General features: G+C 40.1%; 1 protein-coding gene across 1 annotated transcript in view; it reads right to left on the bottom strand.

Moving 5' to 3' along the window:
• Nucleotides 1–14,999, bottom strand: part of dnah7 (dynein, axonemal, heavy chain 7) — a 98,399-nt gene that overhangs the window by 54,699 nt on the left and 28,701 nt on the right. The window contains exons 25-33 of the mRNA XM_028590638.1: nt 14,531–14,699; nt 13,938–14,040; nt 12,593–12,720; nt 12,063–12,275; nt 10,589–10,687; nt 9,978–10,226; nt 7,749–7,898; nt 2,385–2,567; nt 203–379 (exon numbers count right to left, since the gene is read on the bottom strand). Coding sequence (XP_028446439.1) covers nt 203–379; nt 2,385–2,567; nt 7,749–7,898; nt 9,978–10,226; nt 10,589–10,687; nt 12,063–12,275; nt 12,593–12,720; nt 13,938–14,040; nt 14,531–14,699 — 1,471 coding nt within the window. The remainder of the gene's footprint in view (nt 1–202; nt 380–2,384; nt 2,568–7,748; nt 7,899–9,977; nt 10,227–10,588; nt 10,688–12,062; nt 12,276–12,592; nt 12,721–13,937; nt 14,041–14,530; nt 14,700–14,999) is intronic.

Raw genomic sequence — 14,999 nt, 5'->3', positions numbered from 1 at the left:
GGAATCAGAAGTCAATAACAAGTTAGTTTAGTTGAATAAACACTGCTGTCTGAAACTGAAAAGTAAAACTATTTCAAAAACCTTTGCTTCTTGAAAATGTGGGGAGAAATACACATATCAATGTTATATTTTTGTAGATGAAAAATTCCCTTTGAGTAAAATAAGATAGAAAATAAACTATTTCCGGAGGATGGTTAAGCACCTTGGTGGCCTTTCGAATGAGCTGTAGGCAGGCTGGCAGTATGCGGTCGAAAAGGGCAGTGATGAGGTCTTTGTGCTCTGCATTGACTGTGGCGGGCAGGGTATTGAGCCAGGACAGCATAAGGGGCCGCCATCCAAGCATATGAGGCTCCATGTAGATCATACCACAGCGAGACACCTGCCACAAACATACAGTATATCACATCTAAAAACACACATCTAAACCAGTGGTACTTATCAGAAAACCAATCAATTTATAACAATATAATAATAGTAATAGTATTCTTAATGTAGTACTGTATATATCCTAACTAATGAGCAAAACAATCCCAGACAGTAGCCAGAATGCAATACTGTAAACTAGATGTGGACATGCAGTGTAGGTGAGCATTCTAGAGGTGCTGTTGTCCCAATTTGTTTGAATATCGTAACATTTATGGAGTTCATCCAAATAGGTGCATCATATCCTTTATACTGGTAAATTATGTAAGTGGGTGTGTGCTGCATATGTGATACAATGTCTAATGAATACCTGATGACTATATTACAACCTTTTCCTAAAGAGAAGCTTTTGATGAGATCCCATAGCTCCAAGTCCCACTCAAGGAATAGCTTCAGGAAAGAATGCAGATAAAGTTAGAACAAAGAAGAAAGATGAGCATAGATGGGTGAAGGCATAATGTATGAGCTGTAGCTAAGAAACATGCAGATATGATAGGAGAGGAAAAAAAAGAAAAGTAATGTTTTAAGATAGTACGTGAAGGAAGAAAAAATAACTTTCATAGACAAAGTGAGTAAGAGATGAAAAATGAAGAGAAAAAAGGGAAAGGGAGATCAACAGTACACAAAATTGATCCTGCACAAAGTGCGGAGGAGTTCACTGTGATCAAAAACGGCGATGCCTCTGCATTCAGCGTGATGAAAGGAACAGATGCCAGGCTATAGAGAATCACAAATACAAGTATGCATAATAAAAAAGTAGAGCCAGGGGGATGCAAAGGTATTCTCTCAAGTCATCTATGTATTACAATCAAGCCTTTGTTACTGCCTCATAACAAACAACCCTATAGACAGGTACAATTAGAAAAAAAAACATTGTTATATACAGCAAAAGATCTTTACATTGACTGAAATTCATTAAAAAGCAATGGAAAGGTGTCTGTGATGTCTTTGTGAGCAAAGTCTGACAAATGACTGCATTTATTTAAGAGTCTATGATGGATATTTCCTTTGAAACGCCTGCAAAAATACCTGCACAACTGTGGGGCGGGATAGCATGTATACCCCAAGTGGTATGCCCTCCTGGTGAATGTCATCATTGGCTTGTAAAAAGAAGTAGCTGGTGACACTACAGGCTTAGCACATGGCTGTCCGCACTTAACCCAAGCCAACAGCAGAGGTAGCGGTGACAATAACTGTACTGCAAAGGTAACTGGACATTCCAAAATCAGAGAACATTGGGGAAATTTAACAAAATGAAATTAATCTATTGCCAATTTGCATGTTACATTGCCTCAGTTGGGTATGAAAGGAGATAAAACAGCGGGGAAAAAGGCAGGATATGAAGTCCTGGAATGGCTAAATGCATTAAGATATTTTCAAATAACAGTCAATCAAAAAAAAAGCAGTAAGTGAATTAACTGACTTTCAAATTGAGTACTTCCTTGTGACTGTCTGAGCTTAATAGCATTCATTACACCCATCTGACACTTTAATGAAGATAAAGCAAAGACTAAATGCGATCTGAAAATACTGAGCCGAGGATGTAATCGATAAAACCCACAAATAGTTTTTACAGTTTGTTTCTTTTTTGACAAACTCTACACTGTTTGGGTAGAGCAGACAGCACAAGGGCATGGCCACTGAGCTGAATACTAGAGAGTGTGTGTGTAATGAATACAGGCATGAAGGGCATCATGAGCAAAAGCTTTTGTGTAATTAGAAGGATGATGAGATGATGTGGAGGGAGCGATGGAATATATTCCAAAATATGGTCAGAACCAGTGCTGCACAATGTTAAGGTAAGAAAACTACCATCTGTACAAAAAATTTTACCTTTCGAAATAACAACAGTAAGTGATCCTTATTTTCGCAACTATATCCGGAGAATGGAAACTGCAACAAAATGGAAAAGCAGGATACACTGTCATGAAACCCTTAATCAAAGTAAAGGTGCTTCTCACCGTGGCTGGCGATGCCACCTCCAGGTCCATGGGCTCAAAGATGAGACTCATTTGTGGTGACATCTGAATGATCTCACCGCTCATCAGACACAGCTTCTTGTTGTCGTCGAGTACTGTGTTCATGTTCTCGATCCACACGGCATCCACTGGGCCGTCAAAGATAAGCCACTTTCTGTCGGGGCTCTGAGAGAAGACAGAAATAGGATTTCTTTCACCTCAACATTTTTATTTATAGCACAATTATATGTGTATACATCAAAAGAAAGGTCACAAACAATCACAATTATAGACCATACTAGTGGCCTTTGACAGATGGAAGGAGGGATGAATGGATGTAAGGAGGCACAAATGGATGGATGGATAGATAGATAGATAGATAGATAGATAGATAGATAGATAGATAGATAGATGCAAGTGTCTTTGCTATTTTAAGACTGTCCAGCGGCCACGTCATTTAAATAGCAAATGCACCTGCGCCCATCTTTGCGCCCATGGGCGTGCTGGTCTTACAGGGAGGTGTGTTCAGGTGAATTCTTGGCGTATGCCTATCTTGAGGCAGCGGGAGGTGATCGCGCCATTGACAAACAAAAACCTGGTCTAAAGTCAATGGTCTTGACCAACTGCAACTTTGCTCGTTTGAAAGCCATGATGTTTCTCTCTCCTGGGTGGGCCAAATTCTCTATGCGGGCAAAGCAGAGGAAGGGGAGGTAACCTTTCTCCTTATGACCTCTTAAGGAGAAGATTCCAGATCGGCCCATCTGAGCTTTCATTTTCTCAAAGGCATAGCAGGATACCCAGGGCTCGGTTTACACCTATCACCATTTCTAGCCACTGGGGGACCATAGGCAGGCTGGGGGAACACATATTAATGTTAAAAAACCTCATAAAGTAAAAGTAAAGTAAATTTTCATGCCATGGGACCTTTAAACCCTGGGAAGTTTTTTTTTGCCCCTGCAGTGCTGTGTAAATGTACAGAATTTCTTAAGTATTCATGGGGCTTTAGAGTTAATAAGAAGAGCTTAAAAGTGCAGGAAAAGAGCTCCTGTCCTATAACTTGGTTTATAAAGACAGTGCCTGTATCCTTCAATCATATGCATACACTGTCTGTATTCATTTATTCCCCACTAAAGGAAATCCCTGTGCATACTTTCAAGGTCATGAAAGAACTCCTGTAGGCCTACATTATAATCTAAGCGAAGAATGTTTGCTAAATGAATGAAATTAACACCTACACTGTCATAATGGAGGTTGACAACAAGCTTCAATTCTCCAGTTAAATGGGCTGGCAAGAGCTGTGCTTTAAATTGATTTGTTGTAGTATAAACAAATGGAAGATGCCTGGGCTGGGGCCATCTGGTGCTTGTGAGGAAAGTGAGTATACTGTAATGTAATGATCTGACAGAGAGAGAAAGAGCTTGGCACTGGGGGGCAAAAATCGTATTATGTATGCAGAGACTTGTATACACTACACTGCTGCTGACTCCAGATTAGCACACAAAAATTAGTTTAGTAAAATGTGATGCCGATAAAAACAGCAAAAAAACGAAAGACTTTTACCAAGAGAGGGAAATTACTTTTTTCAAACTGAATAAAAAAAAAGCCTTGTTCTTGTTTTCTATTTTCATCAGTATCCTGCCTCACCTGTCATAACCACCCTCACACTCCTTATTCATTGACACAAAAAAAAACAATTTGTAAAATGACAACTTATATATACCGTGCCAATCTTTTAAATGACATGTTCATTTGGAAACAATTTGAGAATAGGGCAAACTAATGATTTTCCATTATGGCATGCCTCAATGCACTGCCATCTGTAAATCGTCTGCCCATGTGTGTCTAGTGTGTGTACATGAATGAAAGAACGTTATTAAAGATCTAAATTTAACAAGACAGCAGAATGTTTCTTTTGTTTACCCTGTCACCGCAGCCTCTCTCTCTACCAGCTTGAAATTAATTGGAATGTCATGCCTATTGTACAGTGATCCATCCGAAACTCCTAAACTGAGACTGAGGAGATGATAATGCAACTAAGTCTGATCTTCTCGTTTCACAGCTCCATAAAACATAAAACATATGAGTATATTGCACCTCTGGCCACATCCGAATATGCCAAAAGTGCAACATGTTTTAAGGATTTAACTTGTAGGAAGAATGACATTGTTTATGTCTCTCCTACAGCTAAATCTTTTTTTTATAAAGACATAGTATGTCCCTTTTGAGTTTTTTGACAGATGTGTATAAGTGCATCAGTCAAGACTGTTCCAAAACCATTTATGGAGGAATACATTTTCAGTACAACAGTTTTGAGCGTAATAAATGTCTGTCTGACATCTCATTTCATCTTAAATTTGGATGAAAAATACTTTTACAAAAGCCTTAATCAAACTCATTTTAGGCTCCATTAGCAGATATGAAGCCATTGTCCTGTCTTTTTCTGTTTATTTTTTACTTGATAGTGACTACATATGGTATTTGGCTGTGTTGTGCATGACCAACATATTGTATCTCAGAGGAGCTCTGTGTGTATTTGTGGCAGCCTGTAGTTTCCCAGGCACAGACTCCATCAATGAGCTTGAGAAATGAAATCACTCATTGGTGAGAATACCAATAGTAGGCACCTTTCTAGCTATTCTACTCGGCCATGTCCTCATTCACTAGGTGTGGCATCTCTGCCAGGATAAATATTGTGCAATCCCCACCTTCCATCATAGCTGCATAAACATCAGAAGGTTTTCAGCTTTTGAGTCTCACAATAACTTGTCTCGCTTTGCCAGACGATCCACACGCTGCCGAGCGGAGGAGGGTCTGGCTAGTCCACACAGCATTCCAGGATGGGAGAAAAATGTGTTCTGGTTTATTGGCATTTCTCTTAACCAATCACAATCGTCATGGGCGGTGCTAAGCTCCGCATAGAGCCGCTGCAAAAAAAAGTTGTGCGAGAGAAAACTCAGATTGGACAGATAGTCTAGTTAGCTGTCTCAGGGCGTTTTCACATCGACAGCCTTTAGTTCGGTTGAATTGAACTAGAGTTTGTTTGCTCTGCTGGTGCGGTTCGTTTTGGGAGGTGAGAACGCGGCAAACTCCAGTGCGCACCAAAAGCGGACCAAACAAGCGTACCGAGACCTGCTTGAAGAGGGGGTCTCAGTACGCTTTCAATCGAACTCTGGAGCGGTTCGTTTGTGGTGAGAACGTGATCCGTACTCGAACCGCACCAACTATATATACTCCGCCAGTCTGAGCTAGTGTCTCCTGTAGTCAGGTGTGTTTAGCAATCTGCGATGCAGCAGAGCAGCAAACTGGAGCAGCTTGCAGTGTTTCTCTCACAGAAAGACTGCGGTCAAGCTCGGCGTCCGTCAATCGCATCTCCATCGTCAAACCAGCTGCCGCTAAAATTGGAGACAGAAAGCGGCAGGGCAGAGTGAAGTCTTGGTGACCAGAGCAGATGTAGTAACGTCTCTTGCGAAACAATTTGTCTGATAATTTTAATGATATGAGCTGGTTTGACCACTAGACCAGAACACAAGACCTTCTTCCAGACATATCCGACCAATAAGAGGGCTGGACGTTCTTGCCTGATTTGTAATGACGCATTTTGGTACGCTTGGATTTTTCCAGGTGTGAGACCAAACCAAACCGACCGAGGGCAAATCGCTCCAAGTTTACAAACTGACCAACTGATTCAGATCAAAGCAAACGAACTACAGGTGTGAAAACGCCCTCAATTTACAATGCAGATCTGAGGAGCAGTCAACAATAGTCCTCATAAATCCACTGAATTTAAAATTCCAACACAAAGAAAGCGAAAGGAAACGAAAAATACATGCATCCATCAGAATTTCCTGCAGCACCGGAGCAATCCTGGAAGTGGAACGTCAATGATATAGACTACACAATAACAACCCCAGTGGAATGTTTTATACCAGAAAATCCCTGTTCCTGATTGACTAGCAGGAGATTGTTAAAAATACTTGAACTGAGCACATACCGTGCAGACAGTTTAGAACAGTGGTTAAGCTGTTAACTATATTAAATTCATACAGGTAACCATAGCAACAGTACTTGTGCTTTGTGTTTGTGTACCAGTTGAATCATTTTAACTACATTTCAATGAAGAAAGACATTAGTTTGCCCAAAATCAAAAAAAACATTTATAACACTGCGTCTAAATGTTGAGGATACTTTTTGTTTAAAAAATATTGCTTGCTTTTTAAACATAACACAATAGACAAATAGCATGAAGACTGTAGATTCTGCTTAAAATACACTGCTGTAAACACATCTGACAGGTGACAGACAACACAGCATTAGCCACATCTCAGCTTACTACAGAAAAAAATTCAGAAGCTAAAAGACTCAAAAATGGATTTTATATGAATTCTTTTCTACAAATATGTCTGTGCGTTTTTTTATTTCTATTTGAAAAGTGCAAATAAAAAAGCCAAAAAACTACAAAATATAACACTTCTCAAATACACAAACAAACCCACATCAATCACCTTTCCAATGATATCAGGCACACCCCTGAGTGTCAAAGTATATGGGAGCTGTACCACTTTTAATTTGGGTATGACGTTTAGACCAAAAAGCATGAATTTCAAGTGTTTCTTCAGCCACTTCTTTCTACAACAGTCGAGAACCCTTTTGCAATTATGTAAGCAAATAATGTAATCTGAAAACTGCTGCCCTGGTTAAAAAAAACAATACAACTGATCTCAGCAGGTATTGTGTCTGGAATGGAGTGGAATGGAAATTTCTAAGTGACCCCAAACTTTTGACCGGTAGTGTACATTTGAAATCCGACACTGTGTCTTTTGCATTGTTTGGTCTCTTGTTTTTGGATTCCTGAATGAGAAGAAATGATTTCCCTTCCTTTGGAGCAGATTAAATGACTTTACCACAGTCTCAACAGGATTTGGGTATAAAGTGATGGTTTTGGTCGAGGTCAACATTTTAAGCTATTATTTGTAAACATATACAGTATTAGGCACATGGAAAGCTATGGGAGCCAATGGGAGGGGTTACATCCTCTGCTAAATATAATATTCCATGCTGCAAAAACCCAGATATAGTGCATATCAGGGTTTGTGCAGCATGAAATATTACATGAATATGGAAATTGGACAACATTGTGCGACTATACTGGATTGCAAGTGCCCTGTATCCAAAAGAGGAAGAGGTGGTGTGCGACTAACCCTGCGCAGCTCCCAATTGTGAACATGGTCGTATGTATGAGGGTGTAAAGGAGCATGTTGATTCAGTGACATGCTCCTTTACACACAATACTGTGCGTTTGTTTGCTTGTGTCTCAACCTAAAAACTGTTTAAACTGCGGTACGTCTGCTGTACGAGCAGCCATCTTACCTGAGAGGAAGCGAAGGCTCTGTAGCTGACGGCAAGGATGCCATCCGACCACTCGTGAGAGATGGGGTCAAACTGGCCATACAGCTGGCCCATGGTGATGGATTTGGGATTGATTACTGTGATCTGCACCTGGTTCTCATCCATCAACCCCTGGTGTGACAACCACAAGCACACAACAGACATACAGATTATACAAAGAGATGTCAACTCAATACACACAGACATATACAGTATATAAATACACAGAAGAATTCTTTACTTCACAGGTAAAGACGCAGCAAAGGTAAGCATGAATAGCCACTGATTTCATTAACTTGTTGGCGCCAAGACTCATGAATTGCTTAGAAGATCACCACCTGTGTGACAGGACATCTGCTAACTGAGGAAGATAAGCGAAAACGGCAACTAAATGACTTTTCACTTTGAGTTAAAAACAATGAGAAAAGCAAGCTGCTGAAAAAAAAGAACAAAAACGAGAGAAGAGAGAAGGGGAGGGGAGTTGGATATGATCAGTGGACGGGCAGCAGCGAGGATGACGATGATAAATGTGGCATTCCCAGGCGTTCCATCAGCAGGCCTTCATCTGTCTCCTTGGTGGGATGCCTCTCAGCCCTCTCAGCCATGTAAATACAACAAGCTAGTTCTGCTCCTCTCTGTGAGATCGATAACTACTAAACAAAGACTACAGCTCTGACAAATTGGATGGATGTGTTTACTCGGGAAAAAACATGTAGCTCAGATAAGCCTTGGATACTGAGTGTAACATATTTTTACCTGACATGAAAGTTTATATGATTTTTTTTTCTTCTTTTTTTTCTTTTTTTTAAACTGATGGAGCAAGTTCAAGTCCCAAGGACTCTGAAAACCCCATCAAAATTGTAATAGAATACAATTAAAGAATGCATGGTTAACCACATGAAAATAATGCTTTTTCCCAAAATGTCTGACAAATTGACCAGGTGAATACCTGACAGGAACATATTAAATAAGTTGGACCTCAAGAACAACTACGGGAAATGCAACCAAGAAAATAAAGTGGTTTAAAGTAGCTATTGATCAAGACTTAGTGCCACGTAAGGAATCATGAAATATAGTAAGCTGTAGGGGTGGAAAAAAACATTGATTCATGATTTTTAAAATGGAAAAGGGGAGAGAGTGAGAGGAGGACACACAGTAAAGGGCCGCAGGTCGGATTCAAACCTAAGGACTCCTAAGGTCACCCCATTTATTTATTTATTTTACCAAGGATTGACCTAAATATTTTTCTGTTTATGCGGTATCGCCGACGGCGACTACATCATATCCGTTTCCAGCAAAACAGTAACCTGACTCCGTCAGATGGATCGCTTCGCATTTGCTCGGCATATCCATCTGGGAACTTTCCGTTGGAGAACTTTTGGAAAGGGGTGAAAATACTGGTTAGTTGATTGGATGAAGCATCTGTCTATCACCTATGTTGTTGATAAACGGGCCAAATCAACCAATCAGATCCACGAAGCGTATGAAAATATAACCACAAGCCCGCCCCTGCTGCTGCAGGCAAAGCATAGCTCGTTAGCTCAGCAAGCAAGCAACATGTCGGTAAAGGATATTTGCCGTTTGTGTAACGAGAATTTAGGAATAAAAGACACCATTTCAGGTTCCCGGACCGCTTTCTGAAAATACTGGTTAGCTGATTGGATAAACCATCTGTCTATCACCAACTAACCCGCCTCAAAACCAACGCTGATTGGCCCGGTCGTTTGGCTAACGGCCCCAAATTTTCTCTATCTCAAGATGCCAGACGGATCTGCGAGTGGAAAACTGGAGCTCGCGAGATCAGGACGATCTCACGAGGCTAGCAAAACAGAACGAAAGCAAAAAAAATCCCTGTTATGTACTTCTTTACAAATGAAATAAATGACTGACTGACTTCTTCAAAAACATCAGTTTATAGAAATGTCTCATGATATATTGTCTGTAGAAGTGCATTATTCAACTTTTGTTTTGTTAATGGAAATTGTAAATATAAATTGAAACGGGACAAAAATAATTCGCCCCAGCCCTAGTAAGCTGACTTACCACAGAGAAAACTTGAGGTCTAACTTGCCACTTTTCTTCACTTCTGTTGTTATAATCTTAATTCACAATTCCTTCCTTCCAGCATTTGTTTTTCTTTCTTTTGTTTTTTCTTACTGTCAACAGATGAAGAGCACAGCATCCACCTGAGATCAAAACAGGACATCATACCTTTTCAAAGACGTCACGAAGGGCTGCTGCCAGCACACGGTAGGCGTTGGTCTTGCCTCCAAACGGCTCACCCACCAGCATGAAACCATGCCTCACTATCATCATCTCAAAGATCTGCAGGATTTTCTCAGCAAAGAAATCGGTGAGTTGCAGGTTCATGAGTTGGCAGTTTTCCTCGACGGCCTCCAGCAGGACGCTGTAGTCTCGTTTTGGAAGCTTGACCCCCGGGAAGAGGTCGGAGGTGATACCCTGAAATGGAAAGGCAATGTAGTTGGGGAACAGTGAGGGAGGAATCTTAGAGTGGAAGGAAGGAACACACATTCTGTTTTACAACAACATACAATGGAAACACACATGCGTACTCACATGCACACACACACTTATACGTTAAGAAGCGTGTGGTGAGGAGAGTTGATGGACACACACATTTTCAGACACAACCATTCACTCACGCACGCACACATACTCCAGTGACCTGTTCTGACTCAAACAGGCTTTTTGTCCCTGTGCATCATGGCTCCAAATGAACCCACTGGAATTAACATTGGCTGACATCACTTGATATGTATCGCTCCATTAATCAAGACACGAAGAGCTCCACTCTATCGTACCTCAAATAGCTTCAGATCATGGTCCAAAAACTTGGGCAGATTGACATCAATAATGGATCTCAGCAGCAGGGTGTCTTCATTCTCTTCTGGAAAAGTTAGCTACGGTGCAACAAGAGGAGAAAAGAAGAAGAGAAAACAGGAGTAAAAAAAAGAAGACAATTAGAAAAAATGACAAAGGGAAAGAATTAGCATATATGAAATGAGAAGCAGTTGAATTCTGGATGTTTATGAAGAGTGTCACTGTAAAGTCTGTCTGTGCCCCGTTAAGATCACAACCAATTAATTTAAGAAGCTAAATCAGTTAGCCTTTGCAGTAAGTGTCTAAATGGAAACTCAGTTTTACCAAAGAAACATTTTAAAAAGTCGACAGGCTCATTGTCCCTGCTGAGTCTGAAAGAAACTATATGTATGCATTAGGTCACCAAAGCAGGGGCATAGATGCCGTGTGTATAAAAAATGCAGGTGCCTGTTGATAACTTTCTCTTTGAAAGTCAGACTGACAAGTCTTTTATTCCTCTCTCACACATCACTGCATCTTGGAACAGCATGGAACAGTTTGTCGTATTGTGTCTGGAAAAAAAGGAGGTTTGTGATGTTTGTCTGAAAGATTACTACTGCGTAGAGTGGCATTAAGAACATTTCAATTGTGCACTGCACACATTACAAATAGTATCATAAAATGACCAATTATATGTAACCAAACCCTTATTAAAATAAATGTCCTCCCTTTGCATTAAAAATGTAAAAATCTATTTTTAAGATGAGGCAAGACATTACACTCAGCTATGGGAATGTTTGCCTTTTTTTACTTGCTCAGCAGTACTGTCATCAACACAGACTAAGCAAGAGTAGAGAAATTGTTGCACCCAAGTTAGGGACTCTTTTTTACATTTGTCTTTTAGTTAAATTATTAAAGACTGTTCTTCTTTATTAAGATGTTTTTTTCCCTGGGAAGAAATGACCATTTATTAAAGTGCTCATATTGTGCTTTTTACCTTACCTTTATTGTGTTATATATGTTTTTTGTGCATGTAATAGGTTTACAAAGTGAAAAAGCCCAAAGTCCACCCCAAAGGGACTTACCATCTACAACAGAAAACACTGTTCACAAACTGCTCCAAACAGCTCTATTGTAGTCCAGCCTTTACTTCAGAGACAAACGTCGTAATGCTCACCTAGCTACTAGCATGGCACGCCCTCAGACTCTGCTTCTTAATGGCTAGTTGTCTTTACCTAGCTACTGCACATGTATTAACTCCCAACAAAGATGGAACAGAAGTGAGATGCCTCACTCTGTAGCTAAAACAGAGAGCTCAACACACAGGGTGAAAAGAGGAGCTGTGGCAATGTGTAATACAACAAAAATATGGTGTTTTTTGAAAATTAAACCATGGAAACCTATTCTGATAAATACAATTATGAACCTGAAAATTTGCATAATATGAGCACATCATTAAAATTAATGTTGAGATACCTTGAGGTTTCCAGCGGCAGTAAGCACAGACTTGACAGCCCTCATTCCATAGTCGTAGTGATGCTGCATAGACAACTGCTCCGAACAGAGACGATAAGTGGCCACAATTTTCACTGACAGGGGCCGTGCAGTCACAAAGCCGCACGAGTATAGCACAATCTCTGCAATCATTGCATAGTCCGGTACCATCATAGCCACAGTCCTGAACAGAGCCTGGTATAAAGAGACACTTTTGCTGAATGGAAACAAGTCCTTCATTTTCAAAAACTTTGAAGTAGTTCTAGATTATTATGCATTTTTACACATGCCTGATGTAAAAAAGAAAATCAGAAATGTTGGTTAAAGGCACAAAACAGGCCTATATTTTGAACTACTTTTAGTCGAGAAACACAGAATGCAGATTTGCACTGTACTACATACTCATCAATTATGTCTATAAATATGCCTCAAACGTTTATGTTCCAGAACTCACAGTATGGATATTTGAAAGAAAAAGAAGGGCTGGGAAACTGATAGAACTGATACGGTACCTTGAGATTGTCTGGTAGCTCAGAGCGTCCAGCGTAGCCAGGATTCATAGTAATAAACACAGCACAGGAGGGGTTGAGTTTTAGCTCTGTCCCTTCAAACAGCAGCATCTCAGCATGGGCACAGATTCCTGGACAGATAGATGCAGTAAGATATATACAGTATGTATTTAGGTTTCCTATGTGCCTTTTTGGAGTCGGATAAAAATAGTTGAAGAGAAGAGTAGTGTCAAAACGTTTGCACTATAAAAGGCTGTGAATAGATTAGTGTGCTCTGGAGACTTTTTTGTAATGAGCACATCCTGAGGAGCCATTATTATCAATATTCATTATCAGTAGATGACAAATCCACGTGCCCATCAGAGACACGATAATGGACCTGTGCACCTCGATTCACATACAAATACTAGAGGTGGGAATCACCAGAGGCCTCACGATACGATATCATCACGATACTTATGTCACGATACAATATTACTGCGATTTTAAACATATTGCAATATTCTGAGATATATTGCAATTTAGTACCTTTTTCCAACTTCAAATTTTTCCCAATTTCCAATTATGTCCCCAAAACGAAACTTTGTTAACATCTGTTTTATCTACATTTATCTGTTTGTTCATCTTACTTCAATTTTGTTGCTGCAAAATGGGATTGTCAAGCAGACAAACTGACAACAACACAACACATATATAATAATCGGTCGATACTTGGCGTCGGTGTATCGGTATTGCCACGGAAAATATCACGATGCTATGCTGTCTAGATTTTTTTCCAAACTTCCAAATTTCCAAAATTCTCACCGTAACACTTATGACTATAGGCTTAGATGCTTTAAAATGTGTCACAAGTTAACCTATAGCTTATGCAATTTCATCTTGATTTTAATTAGCCCTAAATCACTAATTTGCTTTAGGAGTCTTCACAACATACAACACCCTCAATCCACAATTCAGATAAGGAAACATTGCAAGACTAAAACCCCACTGTGAAAAATAGTTTTAGCAGCAGTTACGCAAAACAAACCTTTTAAATTAGCATTTTCAAACTTTAGTTTGGGGCTAAGAAAAATCTGTATAGCCCTTTGGCTCTAGCATTTTATGACACAAGGCATTCGACAGCCGTAGCACACATAGGACACACTGCCTTGCTCCGTTGAACAAAACTGTGCTTGAAGTTCTGCTGGCCAATATATAAAATTGCTTTAGCGCCGTGTTGCAGCTCTTTGTAGTCTAAAACCTGTTTTTTTTAACTTTCGTTTCAGGTATACTGCCAGCTTCTGCAAAGACCAAAGGGATAGAAAGCCAGACTGTCAAAAAAGAAAAGAAAAAAGAAAAACGCACAAACCTCTCTGTATGGTGAGAATCTGTTGAGCAACCACGGACAGCACCTCCAGGTCAATGCGGTTAAACTCATCAAAACAGGCCCAAGCTCCGCAGGACAAAAGGCCCTGGCACACGCAGACACACACAATTTATTAACACATATTTAAATAGTATGTAGTAGCAGGTTTTGCCTGAGTATGTGAGAGCTATTTTAGTATGGCAAGTGGCAGGAAATTTCAGTAGGGTCTAAGCAATTTCAGTTGTAAACAAAAATGCACACTGGCGTTTAAATCTCTGAATGCCATTTCGGGACAGGAGGAAATAAGGAAGGGAGGGAAATCTAACCCTGTGCCACCTTCTATTATCTGACTCTTTGAAGTGATGAATGTTATGCTAGTGTTATATTCCAAGGTGGAAGTATCTGTTCTGGCACACTTCCATCTGAAAGACGAGGGCAACAGCACCTAGGAATAACTTCTGCGTATAACGAGTTGCACTAGTGTGTAGGAAAGAGGCTCCTTGGTGTGTATCGCTTCTCAACTGTGTGTGAGAGTTACAGTTTGGATTACCGGGGTAGCTAGTAATTTTGATTTATGGTGAGAGAACTGTACTCACTTTGAAGAATTTGCCCAGGGCAATGTAGTCCAGTCCGTCAGAGCAGTTGAAGACCACACACTGCTTGGCCACAGCTTTGGCCAAGTCTTTGGTTGTCTCGGTTTTTCCTGTACCAGCTGGGCCCTCAGGGGCCCCTCCCAAATGGAGGGAGAGAGCACCAAACAAAGTGCTGAAGTACGAGTAACAGACAGGAAAAAGCTTGTAATAAATGATGGCCTGTCAGTGGCCTGTACAATCAAAATAGGTCCGCTCCAGCTCGCTGACAAAACATTTAGTAAAATGTTGAAGTGACTGAGAGCCTTACTTGTTATTATTCACATGCCTCCTTTTTATACATATTGTCTTGTGCCATTTGGAACACAATCTTTCAGAGTAATGTAAGAATACATTATTAATAATGACTTCAGAATAATGTTTTGATTGATTTATGGTATTACATAATGTAGTATTGCTCTTCAAATTTGTATCT

This window comes from Perca flavescens, chromosome 11 (genome assembly GCF_004354835.1).
Source record: "Perca flavescens isolate YP-PL-M2 chromosome 11, PFLA_1.0, whole genome shotgun sequence".
In the NCBI taxonomy this organism is placed as follows: Eukaryota; Metazoa; Chordata; class Actinopteri; order Perciformes; family Percidae; genus Perca; species Perca flavescens.
The sequence above is the reverse complement of the archived record's forward strand: the minus strand, read 5'-3'. Positions and strand labels throughout refer to the sequence as shown.